Source organism: Leptodactylus fuscus, chromosome 7, assembly GCF_031893055.1.
Source record: "Leptodactylus fuscus isolate aLepFus1 chromosome 7, aLepFus1.hap2, whole genome shotgun sequence".
In the NCBI taxonomy this organism is placed as follows: domain Eukaryota; kingdom Metazoa; phylum Chordata; class Amphibia; order Anura; family Leptodactylidae; genus Leptodactylus; species Leptodactylus fuscus.
This window is the reverse complement of record NC_134271.1, coordinates 74777288-74797357: the sequence shown is the minus strand read 5'-3', so window position 1 is coordinate 74797357 and position 20070 is coordinate 74777288. Positions and strand designations below refer to the sequence as shown.

The 20070-nt window shown below is 44.5% G+C and overlaps 1 protein-coding gene across 1 annotated transcript in view; it reads right to left on the bottom strand.

Moving 5' to 3' along the window:
- Window positions 1-20070, bottom strand: part of ZCCHC14 (zinc finger CCHC-type containing 14) — a 62796-nt gene that overhangs the window by 18639 nt on the left and 24087 nt on the right. The window contains exons 4-10 of the mRNA XM_075282168.1: window positions 6951-7024; window positions 5723-5794; window positions 4912-5018; window positions 4730-4824; window positions 4588-4642; window positions 4242-4497; window positions 2425-2516 (exon numbers count right to left, since the gene is read on the bottom strand). Coding sequence (XP_075138269.1) covers window positions 2425-2516; window positions 4242-4497; window positions 4588-4642; window positions 4730-4824; window positions 4912-5018; window positions 5723-5794; window positions 6951-7024 — 751 coding nt within the window. The remainder of the gene's footprint in view (window positions 1-2424; window positions 2517-4241; window positions 4498-4587; window positions 4643-4729; window positions 4825-4911; window positions 5019-5722; window positions 5795-6950; window positions 7025-20070) is intronic.

Here is a 20070-nt window from a genome sequence, read left to right as displayed (position 1 = left end):
AATGGCTAGAAAAGGAATGGGAAATATATAGTAAGTTCTTACACTTCTCCCTTCTGCTCAATCCAGTTCTGGCTTTGTCTCAAAAAGAAAAAAAAAAATGCAACAAAATCTGCAACATAAAGCTGCGTTTCTGCAACATGGGGCCTTAGCCTAAGGGAGTTTTTTTTTTATTTTAAAGCATACCTAACTTTATGGAAAGTGTTTAAGGGGCAGCTGTAATGTGTGTACGTGAGAATTACCACTTTATCTGGCCATTATTTGTGTACTCTATTTTTCTAGTAGTTTTCCATCTGCAGATTATGTCCTTACTTGTCAATTGTTTCTCAGCAAGCTACTAAGATGAGTAAAGTGAAAACAGGAGATTCTACACCCTAACTTTTTCTCACGGAGGCTGGATTCACACCAGTGTTCGCTTTCCATTCGGAAATTTTGTCACCCATTCCACTTGAAAAATGCAGAGAAAAAAGTCCTCCAAGCAGGACTTGGCTCTCTAAATTTTTCTGTCGGCAACCTGGCAGACCCCATTATAGTCTATGGGGTCTGCGGGTAACTGCTTTTTAAGCAGATTGGGTTTCCATTTTTCAGGTCCCGAAGCGGACTCGAAGAACAGAAACCCGAGTGCAGGTGCAGAAATATCATATAGGCCATTACGGAAAAGTAATAAACAGTACTCATGTAAACAAAGCACTTAGGTTAGAAGATGAACTATTATACTAGGTTCACACCTGCGCTTCCATTCTTGGTGTTCGCCCGAAAAAGGCAGAAAAATGCAGAGAAAAAGTCCTGCTTTCAGGAGACAGGGCGCAGAAGTGTACCTAGCCTTAGATGGTGGAAGACTGTCCTTCTTACACTTGGCCCCTAGTTCCTCTACCCCATCCAAAGACTTTTAGGCTAAGGCCCCCACGTCGCGGGGAAACAGGTTTTTTGGTTGTAGATTTTGTTGCCTTTTTTGGAGCCAAAGCCAAGAATTGCTACAAAAGGAAAGGGAAATATATAGGAAGTTCTTATACTTCTCCCTTCTGCTTAATCCACTCCTGGATTTGGCTAAAAAAAAAAAAAAAGAAAAAAAAAAAAAGAAACGCAACAAAAAAAGCTGCTTTTCCGCAACGTGGCACATTAGCCTTAGAAACAGATGAAATTTGATTCCATTGTAAGCTTGGAGTCCATCTTGGAAGGAGGGACAAGAAAGATTTGGTAGATGTCATGGTGAATGCCAGTGTATAACAGTAAGTTCATACGGGGTTTTTTGGTCCGGAACCTGAGGCAGAGGCCGCCTCAGGTTCCAGACCAAAAACCGGGTAGCCGCACTCCACTCTGGATTAGGCCCAATGAATGGGCCTAGTCGGGAGTGTCCTCAGGCAGATTCGCAAGGCAACTCCGCCTGAAGAATGAGCATCTCACTTCTTTTTCCAGGAGCCGGAACAAACCAGCTCCCGGAAAAAAGAACTGACCACCTCTCATTGATTTCAGTGGAAGCCGTCTTTTTGGTCAGGATTTTGAGGCGGATACCCTAAGAGTAGAGGGGAGAGAGTCTGCACACAAGCTGGGTGTTGGCCAGCCCATATAAGAGATCCCTCAAGTTCTATGAAATAAAAGGACTCTTAAATTATCGTTTTTCTGATTTTTTTTTTTTTTTTTACCAACTTTTATTTCAAAAAAATGTTTTGCTTGTTTAGTCATCTTTTAGGTGTATATATACATATAGCACTGAACTCCTTGGGTAATTAATCATTAAATTTAATATCACTTTGTGTGTGCTCTATGAACCAATTACCTTTTTAAAGAGCAGGGAGCAGTAAAGTGTATGTCTGGGATTCCTAGTGATCCTGAATATAACAGGCAGTGGCAGCATGTATTTGGGGTGTGTGGAGTGTGTTGGAGTGTGATTTAAGTTCAATTTGCTAAGTAAAGAGTGATTGTAAGACTGAGTGAGTGGAGTGAATTAACCCCTGACAAGTGCAACCACATCATGTGCTAGGAGGTCTGTACATGACACGCATATTTACAGAGCTGTTTTGCAGCTCTCCTGTATACTTTGTAAACACATTCCTGACCATTTGTTCGCTTGCCATCAGTAAATAAACTTTTTTTTTCCTGTAAATTTTTTTTATATTAGAGGTCACAATCATATTCAGAACTAAAAACATTCTTTGATTTTTCCAGTTGTTTCCTTGTTGCTTACATTTCATCACTTGTAATTTCCTGTAACCTGCGGAAGGAAACTAATTATAGCTCCCGTGTCGTTGCTGCCAGGGATGAATAAATGCATGTTTCCCTTTCTCCTATTTTTTTAATTTACTTCTAAAAATAGACATGAGTAACGGTAGATGGACTGTGCCTTAGAGAGGCTGTACTAAAATCCTTGTGACGAGGATGTAAGACATAACAACATGGCACCAGTGAAGGCACACGTATGGCACTCACTTCTCAAGCTCCAGCTGAGTCTTCAGCTTCTTTTTCGCTCCCATTGTTAGGGATTCAAACTTGTTTAAATCTTCCTCAGTGAGACTCAGGAACTGAGAAGGAAAATAAACACATGTAATAACAGTGGTCATATTAGCATGTGCTACTGCACCAAGGTCAAGTTACACTTAGTAATGCTATAAAAGTGTGCACCGTATGCAAAGTTTTCCATTTGGTTTTCCTCTGCTATAGGAAATCAAGTAAACTCTCAAGCCCCATGCAAACAAATCTAATTCACACCATTTATTGCCTGATTCCTGCATTGGTTGTGGTCCAGATAGGACTTCTTACATTGTAGTGATCCCTGATGCCAAGAGTCCTATCCTCCTCACAACTCCAAGGAGTTCAGTCTGGAAAGTGTGGCCAATATAGGGTCTGGATTTCCTGGACTGTATTTGCTCTTGTACATGGAGATCACTTATTCCCAGCATACTTCATATAAAATCACAGCATTATCATGACACAATCACAATGTTTTCCTAATGGGAAAAAAGTGCAAGCCACTTTTCCTCAAAGGGAAAAACTGAATTTGCATCTTAAATTGTGGATATTCTGCGATTACCATGGATACCTACAGTAGATATAGTTGCTGCATTGCTGTAAAGTTATGTGGTTTCTAATTATTTATATATATTTGTGCCATTTCCGCTATGTGGGCTCGATATCTTTAGCCTATTACAGCTTATCCTTTTATTTTATAAATTGGAAAATGCAGGTTATGCTGTGGTTGGTTGTTATCTATTGCACAGTTTAATAAAACCGTCCGACTGTGAAGTTGCATGGAATTCTTTATAAACCATAAGGGTCCATTCACACTTGAAGGGTCCATTCAAAAGGGCTTTCTTTCAGCGCTGAAATTCCACACCAAATTCCTCATCATTTTCCTCCATGTGAATGGACCCTAATGGCATAAAAAGTATTTATTCATACTGTCATAAATGATGCCTAAAATCTGCAACAAATGAGGCTTCAGTCATGTCAATACAAACAGTTCTCTGTGGGCATATAGCTGTACCATATAACATGGCATGTAACTATCAACTAACTATATCTCCGAAGAATACATGACAATTTGGCTCTTTCTAAGCACCATCCCCAGTACTCTGTAGGGGAGAACAGGGAAATATAAAAGTGGAATCAGGCAGGACCTGCAGTAAAAACAAAGTTATGGACAAAGCGTGTCCACCATCTCACATTGGCTGGTGAACATTATAATGGCAACCAGATATAGGAAGTACTTCACATCATAGAGAAATAAGTGAACAAAGATCTTGATTCTGCTTTATTTTTAATAATGAAAAACGCCTGTCTTCTGAAGCCTGTTTTAATTTTCTGATTGACAATTTCATTTTCTGTACGTGGCTGTGTTATCTTCCCAGGGGTTCTCCTCAGGTCTTTGGTAATATGCTTTACAGAAGTCCTATAGTCATAGAAAGCAAAAGAACGGAGCAACCCATTGGAGTTTCTAGATATGCACGATATGCAAAGAAAAAAGTTTAAAGTGTAACTTTTGATTTTCTGGCAATATTTGTGTCATTAATGCATTTTGTAATATACTTTATTATGTCTGTGAAATTCTACATTCTTCCCCTGTATTGATAGCTGTTCTTGCCTCTCACTGAAAGTGTATGGAGTAGGGGTTAGGAGAATAGGCAGAAAAATCAAAGGTTGCCTGAAAGTTTAGTTACGCTTTAACAACTTACATCAAAATAAATAGTCATTTTGTGGTGAAACATTCCCTTTTAAGACACACAACATGAACAACAGATGCTTATTACCTTTTTCATGGACAGCTGGCTGAATACTGCATAATATTTATGCAAGCGCAACTTTCTAAGCCACTCTAATATTTCCTGCTGTTCTTGAGTCTGCGGGCTTGGCACACTGGAAGGTAATGCAGTAGAAGATATTGGTTCTGCTGGATGTCGATATGTTACAGAGGTCGAGCTAGGGGACATGCTCATAGTGGCTCCACTGTGGTGCAAGGCAATGCTGCTGTGGGAAGACTGGATACTGGCCACGCCACATATCGGTCTGCAATACAGGTAACATCTAATCACATCCACTGAAAGTGAGAGATGGAGACTAAAGGAATGGAACATCCTGCTACTGGAACCTACTTACCGTACAGAGGGGCCCACAGACGTGTTCACTTTCACATGGGATGGGTTGTTGGGACCTATTGAAAATGTAACCCAATGATCAAACGTTGCAGAAAAAGCTATTAGAAAACAATGTAACAAAGAAAATTGGCAGGAAAACTCACTTAAGCTCTGATGCTGTTGGTGGTTTACTGAAGTACTGAAGAATTTCTTAATAAGGTCACTCTTTAACACATGAGAAGGCAGAGACGCCAAACACCTGGGGCATGACATAAAAATGTCAATGGAGCATTTCTGTCATCAAGATTGAGATGGGCAAAATAAAATAGCCAAGGAAAGACCTTACCGGTGATCGAAATCAAGATCCATATGGTTTCGGTCAATGGAATAAGAGTCCACACCACCACGGTAAGGAATGCATTTCTCCAAATCTTCTGAGAACATATGAGAGAGCTGGCAGGGCACAAACAGAAGGCTTGTTACATGGATACAAAAATGACAAGACATCCTTTAACCACAATGTGTATATGAACACTAATGTAATAGAAGCCTAAAGCTAAAACCCTATGTTAGATAAAATTTATGTTACACCCTGCTCCAAAGATGGACTTCTTATTCTACTGGTAAAGTCACTCAATATACACATTAAACTATTTATCCTTACTGATCCAATGCAGTTTTATACTCCAGAACTACACTCTCTAGTAGGCGTTTTGATTTAGACTTTTTATATTATATTATATAATATATACACACACGGTATATTATACATACATAAATACATACGTACATACACACACACACACACACATACACTACTTATCCTTTACTGTTTCCAAGCCTGAATTATACTTCAAAGTTATACTCCCTATGCTGGTGGTGTCACCGAGGTAGACTAAACCTTTAAGCATGGACTAAACAGTCTAAACATACAGCACACACAGTGGTTAATGCTGGATGATACCACCTTTTGATTGGCCAGTAGGAACACCCCTATAACTGTGACCAAAAGAATTACCATAGGAGATGGAGTGATGGGGAATTTATCAAGGAAATCATTAATTTGTACCAATATCCAGGACAACCCCTTTCATTATCACATCACACATGTTCTTTACATACCCTGGACTCACATCCAATACCAGTAAATTGGTTACCTTAGCAAAAAACTCTGTAACTTCAGCTGAAGATTTGGTAACCAATGACACAGAGGAATCAGACCAAAATATCTGTGGTAAAGATAATTTTGTGTAATATTTAGACATACAAGTTGAGTACAGCAGTGAAGTGAAGTACCAAGAATCAAACATTTTACAAGGAGGCACCAGGCTCCTGAGAATTTCCAGCATAAACAAATTCACACTTGGGACCAATAGCATAATACAATAGTATGCCTTATAGATTTCTCAAATAATTACAAAGGGAATTAGTAGTTGTCACTTTCAGACATTTACCATTTAAAGGAGTTGTCCAGATTTGTCACTTGATAGGATGGCAGGAGGGATAGTGAGACGTGTTCTGGGCTCTGGAACCTACTAGAAGCCTTGGAAGTAGCGAGAATGGGGTCGTGTTACTCCCACCCTTGGACTTATTCTTGGGATGTGGGAGAAAACTAAGGAGTTAGACTTACATGGTTATTCAGACTATTCTCCTATTTGGCAAAATCCTAGTAATGTTGAGCTTATTAAACTTTTGGGGTCTGAGTTCTGGCAGGCTTCTGGCCTCCGCACTATACCTCAACTGTTTAAAGACAGGGAACTTAAATCCTTTACGAAATTCCAGTAGTAGTCTGATATATCCACCCACAAGTTCTATTAGTATTTTCAACCGAGAAAGTGCTTGAGGTACAGCAGCGTCTGCAGGCCGAAAAAGGGATTTTCTTAGACTTGGTGGCTAGGCAAGGTGACACTGAAGGGGTGATATCGATGCCATATTTGTATTTATTAGAAGCCACCTTAAAATCTTGGCAGCGGCCACTGCTGACCCAATGGGTGAGAGATGTAGGTCCCTTGGAGTAAGGCGTTGGGACAGATATTTTAGTATCCGTTTCTAAGCTGAAATGCATAGGCTCTACCAGCTGTATCTTCTTGACAGGGTTTATAAGACACCATTCCTGCTCCATAAAATAGGCTATAAGGCCAACTCCAAATGCTATAGAAGTGTGAGAGAGGGGGCAGTCCTAAGCAATGTTATGTGGAGCTGCTTGAGTAGGAGACACTTTTGGAGGGTAACTACTATATTTATTGGACAGGTCTACCACCGTGAGATGGTTATGGACCCCACAGGGAGGGCTGCATATTGTATTGTAATTTTTTATTTTGTTACTTTTGAAAACTTCAATAAAAACTATTTGAAGTAATTTCTTACTGAGCCTGCAGTAGTTACCTCAAAACAATACTCTGTGTTCCGGTCTTTCTTCTTGTGCGGCAAAACCTTAAGTTCAATTTTTTCAATATTCACTAGAAAAAGAAAAAAAAACCAAGTGAGTTTGTGATTGGAATATACTTATGACATATACTCATAATGAAATCACCATGTAGTTTATGGCTTCTGGAAAAACAAAACCTAAAGGGATAGAGCCGTCTACTACATAGCAGTGGCACCAGGGAACTACAGTTTCGGACCTATACTTGAATAGGAGCTTCATATGCAGATTCACTGAACCCTCCTTTAGTGATAAATCAAATATGATTTTTTTCCAAATTGAAGACATAGGTATATGGTTTTTTTTTTACTGGTACACAAAATGAACCGTGCATAGGGCCTGGGGTTCGATCGAACCCTCATTAAGAACCACTGGATTAGATACTGATGACCATTCCTGTGGCTACATCATCAAAAAATGCATTTGGGGCCTGAAAACCCCTTTAGCACCTTCATAACCACTTGTAATAAAATAGCTGAAAATGTGTCTGGGAAACTGGGCAAGTCTTGAACTGGATAAGAGCAGGGAGATCTCCGCCATCCTCTGCCAACAGAGTGTGAGCCTAAGTAGCTCTGTCACTGTCCAATAGCTAAGGACACTGTCAAAATGGCACCCACAGCTTTAGTTTATGAGACTTAAACCGTATCAAAGGATCAGACCTGGATAATACTTGATTCAGATAATGTTGGTCTTAGCCAAGGCACAAGCCATCAGCTTGTAATAGCAGGTAGCAGCAGGGAATACAGAGGAGATCTGGCTGCCTAGAAGAAGTAGAAGCTAGAATCAGAATCTTCATTTTCTTGCCATGCTGCTGCTGTTCTTTTGCACATGCCTTCGCTTCTGTGCTTGCTGCTGTCTGAAGGCAGTGTGATCTCATGTGACAGTGCCAGTCTCATAAGATTACATAGCAGGGGCCTCTCTGATACTGTCTTCACCGATTGGACAATGACAAAATGATGAGGGTAAGGGAAGGTGACTTCAATCTGTTACGCCTCAGGCATTCTAAAACATATGACACAAAAAGCAAGTTTTATAATGTCCGGGATATAACTGTTTGAAGTGACCCTCCCTTACCCTCATTTTCTCCATATGTTACACAGTCCTGTACTCCACACACAGGAACTTTCAGTGAGAGGCAGAAACAGCTCTCAATACAGACGTAGGGAAAGAGTGAAAAAAAATGCTGAGAAAAAAAATAAAATTATCCAAAATTTGTTAATAAAGCAGGTTACAAAATGTATTAATGACACAAATGCTGTCAGAAAAATAAAAAGTTGTCCAAAAGTTTAGTTATGTTTTAACATACTGGCCACACAATAAAGAGGAGCAGAGGAATGCAGGTAGAGAAAAACTAAAAACAAAAAAAAAAAAAACAACCTATGCAATCAGAGGTCATCTTCATAAATATCCTCCAAATTTTCTTGCGTTAATTGCAATTTTGAACAAAACATGTCTAAAGAAAAGGAGCAGAAAGAGGGGCAGCGCTAGCATATGATTTTACTTTTCTGAGCATCTCATGTGTCTGGTGATGCTTTAAAGGGATTCTACCATTAAAACCTTTTGTTTTTGTGAATAAGACATCGGAATAGCCTTTAGAAAGGCTATTCGTCTCTTACCTTTAGACGTGGTCTCCGCTGCGCCGTTCCTTAGAAATATCGTTTTTTTACCGGTATGCAAATGAGTTCTCTCGATGCGATGGGGGCAGGCCCCAACGCTCAAACAGCGATGAGGGCATCCCCACATTGAAGATGAAGCTGCGGACGAAGAAGGAAGCGGCGCTGGAGACTATTCTCTGGCAGCGGTGGGGACGCCCTCATCGCTGTTTGAGCGCTGAGGCCCGCCCCCATCGCTGTGAGAGAACTCATTTGCATACCGGTAAAAAACGGTATTTCTAAGGAAAGGCGCAGCGGAGACCACGTCTAAAGGTAACAGACGAATAGCCTTTCTAAAGGCTATTCCGACGTCTTATCCACAAAAAAAAAAAAAAAAAAGGTTTTAAATTGTAGAATCCCTTTAACCCCAATATTCACATTACAATTGCAAAAACCCTTTTGAAAACTATTTTATTTCAAATTTTGAATTTATGGGTTAAGTGAATATAGTTGGCGCATACTGTAATTCTGGTGCCTTATGTGCATTTTAACCCTTTATATATCTAATGTATTTTAGCCTTAAACCAGTAACATTTTATTCCAGCTTTCATAACGTTTTACATTTTTCAATGTAGCTTTAGAAGAACATTTATTTTGTGGGTAAATATGTGGGTACTTTTTGATCATTTTTTTTTTATTTTTTTTTATTACTTTTTGTTTTTGAGAGGTGAGATGAACAGAAAACATCTGGCATTTGATTTTTTTAACGGGTTATTCCCATCTCAAGGATCCTATATATACTGCTAGCTTATGTAAATTCAAGAGTTTTCCTAAATACATTATTGCTTCTATTGTTTACTCAGTGTTTAAATGTCACTGCTCTTGGGCGGGGGGATGGGACAGGGAGTAAGTGTTCTATACAAACCCGTGTAATGTAATATACATTTACTGTCCATATTTGATCTGCATTGATTTAGATTTCTAGTTATAATAAGGTCTCATGGTAAAGGCAAAGTCTACTGCATAGTGTCCTGTTCATCAAACAGTTAAAACCACCTCCACCAGCTTGCTGAAGAATACAGGAAGTGAGAAGAAATGGGAGATGGGAAAACCACTTTAAGGTTCATGGCGCTTATCATGAAGAATAAAATGTACTAATTTCATTTTACAGGTCATTATGGATGTGGTGATACGAAGTGTGTTTTTTCAAGGAGAAAAAAGTTATAATTGTAAAAATGTTTTACTTTATTCTGTAAAACAACTTGGGTGATGTGATCTGCACTGACAGCAGTGTATAAGGGGTTAAACGGAAAGTATGCACTCTGATTGATAATGGGAGGGGTGGGGTCACATCAAGAAAAAAAAGTTGATGGTACCCCCTCCCGTGGGGTCATCTGGAGAGACAGGGGCAGGACAATAAGATATCCCTGTTACACCGATAGTCAATCCCCAGCCTGTTTTGGGTCTTAATGATCAAATCACTTGTGTTTCATCATCATCATCATATATAGAGAGTTCCAACTTTTGTTCTTATTTTGCTATAAATGTATCTGTACGAGAGCTTATTCTTTGCAGGACAAGTTATAGCGTTTCATGGCATCATTACTTAAATTTAATTACTTCTGTTAAATCTTTCTGGGGCAGGGGGGAACATATTGCTGGGGATTTTGTTTTGTTGTTATAAAGAGGATCTTTCATGTCCTCGCAGATCAGTGGTATTATATACCGCTAGAAAGCTGACAGTGCACCAAATTCAGCGCACTGTGTACTTTGCCGGTGTGCATCCGGGTGCCAGAGATATTGGTGCAGTTAATTTCAGCACCAGTATCTCTCCACTGTCTGAAAGGTGAGCCTCACAGCCTAGCCATGAGGAAACCCTCCTAGACAGTACTCTTCTATAACCTTGTACTCTCAGGGGAGTGTTCTTCACAGCCTAGAGAAGATGCTAGGCTGTAAGGCCAACCTTTCTGGCAGTGGAGGGATATTGGTACCAAAATTAACGGTACTGGGGCGCATACTGGCAAAGGTGACCGTGTGCTGGATTTAGCGCACTGTCAGCTTTCTGGCAATGTATAATACTGACCATCTTTGAGGACGTTAAAGGTACTCTTTAAATAAAACTTTATATAAATCCCCCACCCTGGCAAAATGTGTTATTTCAGCCCTGTAGTAGAAAGAATACTAATACAAGGTAAACAAGTGCATTGATCATTTTATGCAGCTTCTGAATGTTGACCCAAAATGCTGATTTACACAGCAGCCAGAAGTCCTTGGTGTCCATATAAGTCTATTACAATGTAAAATCCAGACTGTCAAAGACTTGCATAGAAAATGTGAATTCCAGCTGGTGTCTGGATTGGCAGGTCAGTCTGCCAAACACATGACCAGCCAGGTCATGTTTCAGAGGCTGAATAAAGTGAATAAGCCACTCAGTGAGCAAGTGCTTTGACACAACACATCTTCTTGGAATGGGGCTTTAATTTTCTTTATAACACTTTTTTTTTTTTTTTTTTTTTTTTTTAGTCCCTGTAGGGGAACTGATCTTGCAATCATAAAATCGCTTACATAATACATTGCACTTATGTAGTGCAATGTGTTATACTGTATGTTTGACACGGACTAATAGGAATTTCCTAAATTCAGACCTTGATGCCTTCATTATGTCCTAATCAAGATGTAATGGTATCGGCAACCCGCAATCAAGAGTGTGACAATGGCTATGGAGGGAGCCATTTAAATGTTGCAGTGGCTGTTGACTGGAGAATGGGTTAAACACTCAGGATTGGAGCAGTAACATTGTGCGGAAAACCTACAATGTTCTGATGCATATGATGTAGAACGTTATGTTGCATTGCAATAAGGAAAACCCTTAAAGGGGTATTCCCATGTCACATACTCATCAGTCTTTACTCCTGTAAAATCTTCTTTCTTCCTGGTTTCTTGCATCATTTGGTGGGTGGGGTTTCACATGCAAACTGCTGTTTAGCTCCGCCCACCCATATTGGACTATCAAGTACAGGCAGCAGCAACTCCATTCTGTGTTACATACAGAGACTGCTTGTCTCTGCCATAATGAACACAATTGAATTAGCTAGCCTGATAACTGGGAGAACAGAAGAAATGAAAGCAGCTCCTCTCCCCTATCTGCTAACAGGAAGCTAGGTCATGTGGTGTAGACACAGGAATAGCTAGATACACAGGCTCGCTCCCTGCACTTAGCCCCTCCTCCCTCCCCCCTGAGAGCAGCAGATACATCACTTGACTCATGAGCAGCTAAGTCAGGGCTGTGGCCACAAAGAATTGAATAAAGTAAGATAGTGGACAAACAAAGCAGTTTTGCTGAAGCAGTGTATTTAGGAAAAGTCTTACATCCACATTAACAAGCAGTATAGATAGGATCCTTGTGATGGGACAACCCCTTTAAGGCTTTAGCTGAACAAACTGCAGTGTTTTCGCAACATGGAGTTTTACAGGAAAGGGGTACTTCAGCCAACAGCAGTCATCACCTATCCATTAAATAGGTGACAAATTCTAGAGTGGTGGGGATCTAATTGCCAAGACTACCCATCAGTCATCAAAAGTCACGCAAAAACCTAGAGGCTGGACTTCACCCCCAACCTAATGTTTATCACCTATCCAGTTTTTGGCTTGAATACCTCTTTACAGAGGTGCTTTCACCTGCTCTGACTCCTGCAGTGCTGTTATACCTTTACATAGCAGAGCAGCAACTATGTTTTTTGTCAGTAGTTTACCCTGTATCAGAGATATGTGTTGTTAAATTGACAACCAATAGCTGTGTACTGTCAAGTGAGAGATCTGTGGGCAGGAACGAAGGCTCCCTTGACAATACCCAGGTATTGGTGGTTCTACAAAGGTACATAGCACTCCGGAGGTTAGAGAACCTGAAAACGTCCTTTTTAAAGTATGTCAAGAATAAAATTATTACCATATATACTTGAGTATAAGCAAAGTTTTTCATCACAATTTTTGTGCTGAAAAAGTCCACCTCGGCTTATACTCAAGTCAGGGAACAGGAGGGAGTCAGGGAGAGATGACTTGGGGCGGCCCTGGAGACAGCGCTACTCCAGGCTGCCAAGTCATCTCTCCCTGGCTCCCTGACTTCAGCGGCCGCCTCGACAAAACAATGGGATGGCGATTCAGACCCCAGGCTGAATATAGGGTATGTGCAGTGCTCCTATTCTGTCAGGAAGGGGTTAATAGGATTAATGCAGATACCCTATATTCAGCCAGGCTGAATTCCAAGTGGGGGATAACCCAGTCCTCAAGCTCAAGGAAGGGGCAGACATTCAACCAAAACACCCCCTCCCCTTCCCCAGCATCTTCTGCACCCAAAAACTCTAGCCACCCTACCCATCCTGTCGGTGCCCATGATCAGACCCCCTAGGTTTCAAGACCCCTTGGGGGTCTAATGAATGCAAAAAAAAAAAAAAAATTATATATAATTCATATCACCCCCATTCCCCCCCCCCCAGCTTATACTCGAGTCAATAAGTTTTCCCACCTTTTTGTGATAAAATTTGGGGCCTCGGCTTATACTCAAGTATATACGGTAAGCCTTATTTCTCTGAAACTGGGGACGTCAAAGCTGGATAACAGAGGCATAAAGGAAACTCTAGACTCACCTCTATGAAGGTACTAGAATTTGTTTTATAGCCAATTTACTGCTAACAGATTCCCTTTAAGGAAAGACAATAAAAGAGCACAAAAGCTTCATTATCAGATGCCTAAATTTTCAAGTCACATGACACAATGGGGGATATGGTTCACCTGTTATTCCCCCCCAACACTATTGTTCTCCATCATTAGTAGAGATGAGCGAACACTAAAATGTTCGAGGTTCGAAATTCGATTCGAACAGCCGCTCAATGTTCGTGTGTTCGAACGGGTTTCGAACCCCATTATAGTCTATGGGGAACAGATACTCGTTAAGGGGGAAACCCAAATCCGTGTCTGGAGGGTCACCAAGTCCACTATGACACCCCAGGAAATGATGCCAACACCTCTGGAATGACACTGGGACAGCAGGGGAAGCATGTCTGGGGGCATCTAACACACCAAAGACCCTCTATTACCCCAACATCACAGCCTAACAACTACACACTTTACACACTCAATACCACCTCTCTGACAGTAGGAAAACACCTTGAAACATGTGTATTTGGCACTTGCAGTGAGGAGAGCTTGTCACCAGCAGTGAATTTGGCCCTTGTAGTAAGTTGAGGTTGGCACCAACATTTGTTTTGAAAATCAGGGTGGATTGAGCCTCTAACCAGCAGAGTTTGGGCAAATTCATGGTGGAGGGAGCCTCTAAACACCCCAGTTTGGGCAAATTCATGGTGGAGGGAGCCTCTAAAAACCCCAGTTTGGACCAATTCATGGTGGAGGGAGCCTCTAACCAGCCCAGTGTGGGCAAATTCATGGTGGAGGGAGCCTCTAAAAAACCCAGTTTGGACCAATTCATGGTGGAGGGAGCCTCTAACCAGCCCAGTTTGGGCAAATTCATGGTGGAGGGAGCCTCTAAAAAACCCAGTTTGGACCAATTCATGGTGGAGGGAGCCTCTAACCAGCCCAGTTTGGGCAAATTCATGGTGGAGGGAGCCTCTAAAAAACCCAGTTTGGACCAATTCATGGTGGAGGGAGCCTCTAACCAGCCCAGTTTGGGCAAATTCATGGTGGAGGGAGCCTCTAAACAGCCCAGTTTGGGCAAATTCCTGGTGGAGGGAGCCTCTAAACAGCCCAGTTTGGGCAAATTCATGGTGGAGGGAGCCTCTAACCAGCCCAGTTTGGACCAATTAATGGTGGAGGGAGCCTCTAACCAGCCCAGTTTGGGCAAATTCATGGTGGAGGGAGCCTCTAACCAGCCCAGTTTGGACCAATTCATGGTGGAGGGAGCCTCTAACCAGCCAAGTTTGGACCAATTCATGGTGGAGGGAGCCTCTAAAAACCCCAGTTTGGACCAATTCATGGTGGAGGGAGCCTCTAAACAGCCCAGTTTGGGCACATTCATGGTGGAGGGAGCCTCTAACCAGCCCAGTTTGGACCAATTAATGGTGGAGGGAGCCGCTAAACAGCCCAGTTTGGACCAATTCATGGTGGAGGGAGCCTCTAAAAACCCCAGTTTGGACCAATTCATGGTGGAGGGAGCCTCTAAAAAACCCAGTTTGGACCGATTCATGGTGGAGGGAGCCTCTAACCAGCCCAGTTTGGACCAATTAATGGTGGAGGGAGCCTCTAAACAGCCAAGTTTGGACCAATTCATGGTGGAGGGAGCCTCTAAAAACCCCAGTTTGGACCAATTCATGGTGGAGGGAGCCTCTAACCAGCCCAGTTTGGGCAAATTCATGGTGGAGGGAGCCTCTAAACAGCCCAGTTTGGGCACATTCATGGTGGAGGGAGCCTCTAACCAGCCCAGTTTGGACCAATTAATGTTGGAGGGAGCCGCTAAACAGCCCAGTTTGGACCAATTCATGGTGGAGGGAGCCTCTAAAAACCCCAGTTTGGACCAATTCATGGTGGAGGGAGCCTCTAAAAAACCCAGTTTGGACCAATTCATGGTGGAGGGAGCCTCTAACCAGCCCAGTTTGGACCAATTAATGGTGGAGGGAGCCTCTAAACAGCCAAGTTTGGACCAATTCATGGTGGAGGGAGCCTCTAAAAACCCCAGTTTGGACCAATTCATGGTGGAGGGAGCCTCTAACCAGCCCAGTTTGGGCAAATTCATGGTGGAGGGAGCCTCTAAACAGCCCAGTTTGGGCAAATTCATGGTGGAGGGAGCCTCTAACCAGCCCAGTTTGGACCAATTAATGGTGGAGGGAGCCTCTAAACAGCCAAGTTTGGACCAATTAATGGTGGAGGGAGCCGCTAAACAGCCCAGTTTGGACCAATTCATGGTGGAGGGAGCCTCTAAAAACCCCAGTTTGGACCAATTCATGGTGGAGGGAGCCTCTAAACAGCCCAGTTTGGGCAAATTCATGGTGGAGGGAGCCTCTAACCAGCAGAGTTGGTGGAAATCAGGGTGGAGGGAGCCTCTAACCAGCAGAGTTGGGGGAAATCAGGGTGGAGGGAGCCTAGTATTAGCAGAATTGTGCAACGCTTATGGTGGATGAGTATGAGGATGCGGAGGAATTGGAGAGGTTGAGTACAGACATGGAGTTTCATGTTGGGGTGCTTTACACAGGTGGGCACAAAAATGACGGCTCTACCCAGTGGTGGTTCATTTTTATCAAAGTGAGCCGGTCGGCACTCTCAGCTGACAGACGGGTGCGCTTGTCAGTGATGATGCCACCGGCTGCACTGAACACCCTCTCAGATAGGACGCTGGCGGCAGGACAGGACAGCACCTCCAAGGCATATAGGGCAAGTTCAAGCCACAGGTCCAACTTCGACACCCAATACGTGTAGGGCGCAGAGGGGTCGGAGAGGACAGGGCTGTGGTCGGAAAGGTATTCCCGCAACATGCGCCTATACTTCTCACGCCTGGTGACACTAGGACCCTCCGTGGCGGCACTTTGGCGAGGGGGTGCCATCAAGGTGTCCCAGACCTTAGACAGTGTGCCCCTCGTTTGTGTGGACCGGTGAGAACTTGGTTGCCTACTGGAGGAACTGCCCTCCCTGCCGCCAACGTCACATGCTGGAAACATCTCCATCATATTCTGCACCAATTGCCTGTGGCAAGCATTGATGCGATTGGCCCTCCCCTCTACCGGAATAAAAGACGAGATGTTGTTTTTATACCGGGGGTCAAGGATAGCAAAGATCCAGTACTGGTTGTCCTCCATGATTTTGACAATACGCTTGTCGGTTGTAAAGCACCCCAACATGAACTCAGCCATGTCTGCCACAGTGTTAGTTGGCATGACTCCTCTGGCCCCACCGGAAAGTTCAATCTCCATTTCCTCCTCATCCTCCATGTCTACCCATCCGCGCTGCAACAATGGGACGATTCGAAGTTGCCCGGAAGCCTCCTGTATCACCATCACATCATCGGACAACTCTTCTTCCTCCTCCTCCTCCTCCTCCTCCTCCATTAAACGCAGTGAAGCGGACAGATGTGTGGACCTACTCTCCAGCTGTGACGGATCGGATGCTATCCCTAACTCCTCTGTGTGATCTGAGTTATCCCTGATGTCAATCAGGGATTCTCTCAGAACACACAAGAGCGGGATTGTAAGGCTCACCATCGCATCCTCAGAGCTCACCCCCCTTGTGGACTCCTCAAAGACCCGTAGGATGTCACAAAGGTCTCTCATCCATGGCCACTCATGGATGTGAAACTGAGGCAGCTGACTTTGTGGCACCCTAGGGTTTTGTAGCTGGTATTCCATCAAAGGTCTCTGCTGCTCAACCACTCTATTCAACATCTGAAACGTTGAGTTCCAGCGTGTGGGGACGTCGCACAAAAGCCGGTGTTGTGGCACATGCAGGCGTTGCTGGAGAGATTTTAAGCTAGCAGCGGCTACTGTCGACTTGCGAAAGTGGGTGCACATGCGCCGCACTTTCACCAGTAGCTCTGGAACATTGGGGTAGCTCTTTAGGAAACGTTGCACCACTAGGTTGAAGACGTGGGCCAGGCATGGAACATGTTGGAGTCCGGCAAGCTCCAGAGCTGCTACCAGGTTCCGGCCGTTATCACAAACGACCATGCCTGGGCCCAGGTGCAGCGGCTCAAACCATATTGCCGTCTCATCGAGGAGGGCATCCCTCACCTCGGAGGCAGTGTGCTGTCTGTCCCCCAAGCTGATCAGCTTCAGCACAGCCTGCTGACGTCTACCAACGCCAGTGCTGCAACGTTTCCAACTCGTAGCTGGGGTCAATCTAACAGCGGAGGAGGAGGCGGTGGCGGAGGAGGAGGCGGTGGCGGAGGAGGAGGCGGTAGAGGAGGAGGGTGGTGTTCTTCTCGTGTCCCTGCCAGGAATGTTAGGCGGGGAGACGAGGTACACCGGGCCAGTTTGGGAAGCAGTCCCAGCCTCAACTACATTCACCCAGTGTGCCCTCAGTGAAATGTAGCGTCCCTGTCCGCATGCACTTGTCCACGCGTCGGTGGTCAAGTGGACCTTTGTGCAAAGCGCGGAACTAAGGGCCCGCCTGATGTTGAGTGACACGTGCTGGTGCAAGGCGGGGACGGCACACCGGGAGAAGTAGTGACGGCTAGGGACGGCATAGCGAGGTGCCGCAGTTGCCATCAGGTCCAGGAAGGCGGGAGTTTCAACAAGCCGGAACGCCAACATCTCCTGGGCCAGCAGTTTAGCGATGTTGGCGTTCAAGGCTTGCGCGTGTGGGTGGTTAGCAGTGTATTTCTGCCGCCGCTCCAATGTCTGAGAGATGGTGGGTTGTTGTAAAGAAACGCCTGATGGTGCCTTTGATGGTGCAGGAGAAGGAGATAAGACAGGACCAGGGGAGGATGAGGTAGAAGTCAACAAAGTGGCGGAGGCAGATGAAGTGGTGTCCTGGCTCGTCCTCTGGAGTGCATCGCCAGCACAGTCAGCAGTGGCAGTGGCAGAGGCAGTGGCAGAGGCAGTGGCAGTGGCGTGAACGGCAGGCGGCCTTTGTCCTGCCGTTGCTGCCTGCCACTGATTCCAGTGCTTGGATTCCAAATGACGGCGCATTGAAGTGGTGGACAGGTTGCTCTTCTCAGAGCCCCTAATCAATTTCGAGAGGCAAATTGTGCAGACAACACTATATCTGTCCTCGGCGCATTCCTTGAAAAAACTCCACACCTTCGAGAAACGTGCCCTCGAGGTGGGAGTTTTTCGGGGCTGGGTACGAACTGGAACATCTTGGGAGATTCCGGGTGTGGCCTGGCTTCGCCTAAGCTGCTGACCTCTGCCTCTGCCTCTAGCTACCCTTTTTGGTGCTGCACCTGCCTCAACATCCACACTACTTTCCCCGCTTGACATCCCCCCTGTCCAGGTCGGGTCAGTGTCCTCATCATCCACCACTTCCTCTTCCAACTCCTGTCTCATCTCCTCCTCCCGCACAATGCGCCGGTCAACTGGATGCCCTGACGGCAACTGCGTCACATCATCGTCGATGAGGGTGGGTTGCTGGTCATCCACCACCAAATCGAACGGAGATGGAGGAGACTCTAGTGTTTGAGCATCTGGACACAGATGCTCCTCTGTTAGGTTCGTGGAATCGTGACGTGGAGAGGCAGGTTGAGGGACAATGAAAGGAGCGGAGAACAGCTCTGGGGAGCAGGGACAGTTTGGGTTATTGTTCTGTAAAGCTTCGGAATTTTGGGAGGAAGGAAGACAAGACTGTTGGGTAATAGGAGGAGAGGAGGCAGAGTCTGACTGGCTGCTGGACAATGTGCTGTAAGCGTTCTCTGACAGCCATTGCAAGACCTGTTCCTGGTTCTCGGGCCTACTAAGGTTTGTACCCTGCAGTTTAGTTAATGTGGCAAGCAACCCTGGCACTGTGGAGTGGCGCAATGCTTGCTGCCCCACAGGAGTAGGCACGGGACGCCCTGTGGCTTCACTGCTACCTTGCTCCCCAGAACCATTCCCCCGACCTCGCCCACGGCCTCGTCCACGTCCCTTTCCGGGAGCCTTGCGCATTTTGAATTCCTAGTTAGAAATTGGCACTGTATACCAGTAGTAAAAATTGTGGGTGCACGTAACCCCAATATATTCTTTGAATTCCCAGTCAGACACTGGCACTATATGGCAGTAGCAAGAAATGAGGGTATTTGTATTCCCAATATATTCTTTGAATTCCCAGTCAGACAATGGCACTGTATACCAGTAGTAAAAATTGTGGGTGCACGTAACCCCAATATATTCTTTGAATTACCAGTCAGAAACTGGAACTATATGGCAGTAGCAAGAAATGAGGGTATTTATAACCCCAATATATTCTTTGAATTCCCAGTCAGACAATGGCACTGTATACCAGTAGTAAAAATTGTGGGTGTATATAGCCCCAATTCTATTGCTAGGGGACTTGCAGGGTATTTCTGGGGTGAAGGTGGGGGGGCACACCGTTGGAACGGGTATCGGGGTATATATCGGGTATACGGGAATACACTGACAGTGTATTCCATTCAGGATCCTGGGAAAGCTGGGTTGCGGCGATTGAGCCCGTCAGTGCCACGTTACACTGACAAGCTTCTCCCTGGAATTTAGCTCTTATAAGAGCTGTTGGTTGTCTTCTCCTTCCTATCCTAGCCTGTCCCTGCCTACCCAGAATCTAAGCCCTAGCTAGCTGGACGGAAACCTCCGTCCTCGGTGAATTGCAAGCTCAGAATGACGCGAACCTGGGCGGCGCTGTTCTTTTAAATTAGAGGTCACATGTTTTCGGCAGCCAATGGGTTTTGCCTACTTTTCTCAACGTCACCGGTGTCGTAGTTCCTGTCCCACCTACCCTGCGCTGTTATTGGAGCAAAAAAGGCGCCAGGGAAGGTGGGAGGGGAATCGAGTAATGGCGCACTTTACCACGCGGTGTTCGATTCGATTCGAACATGCCGAAC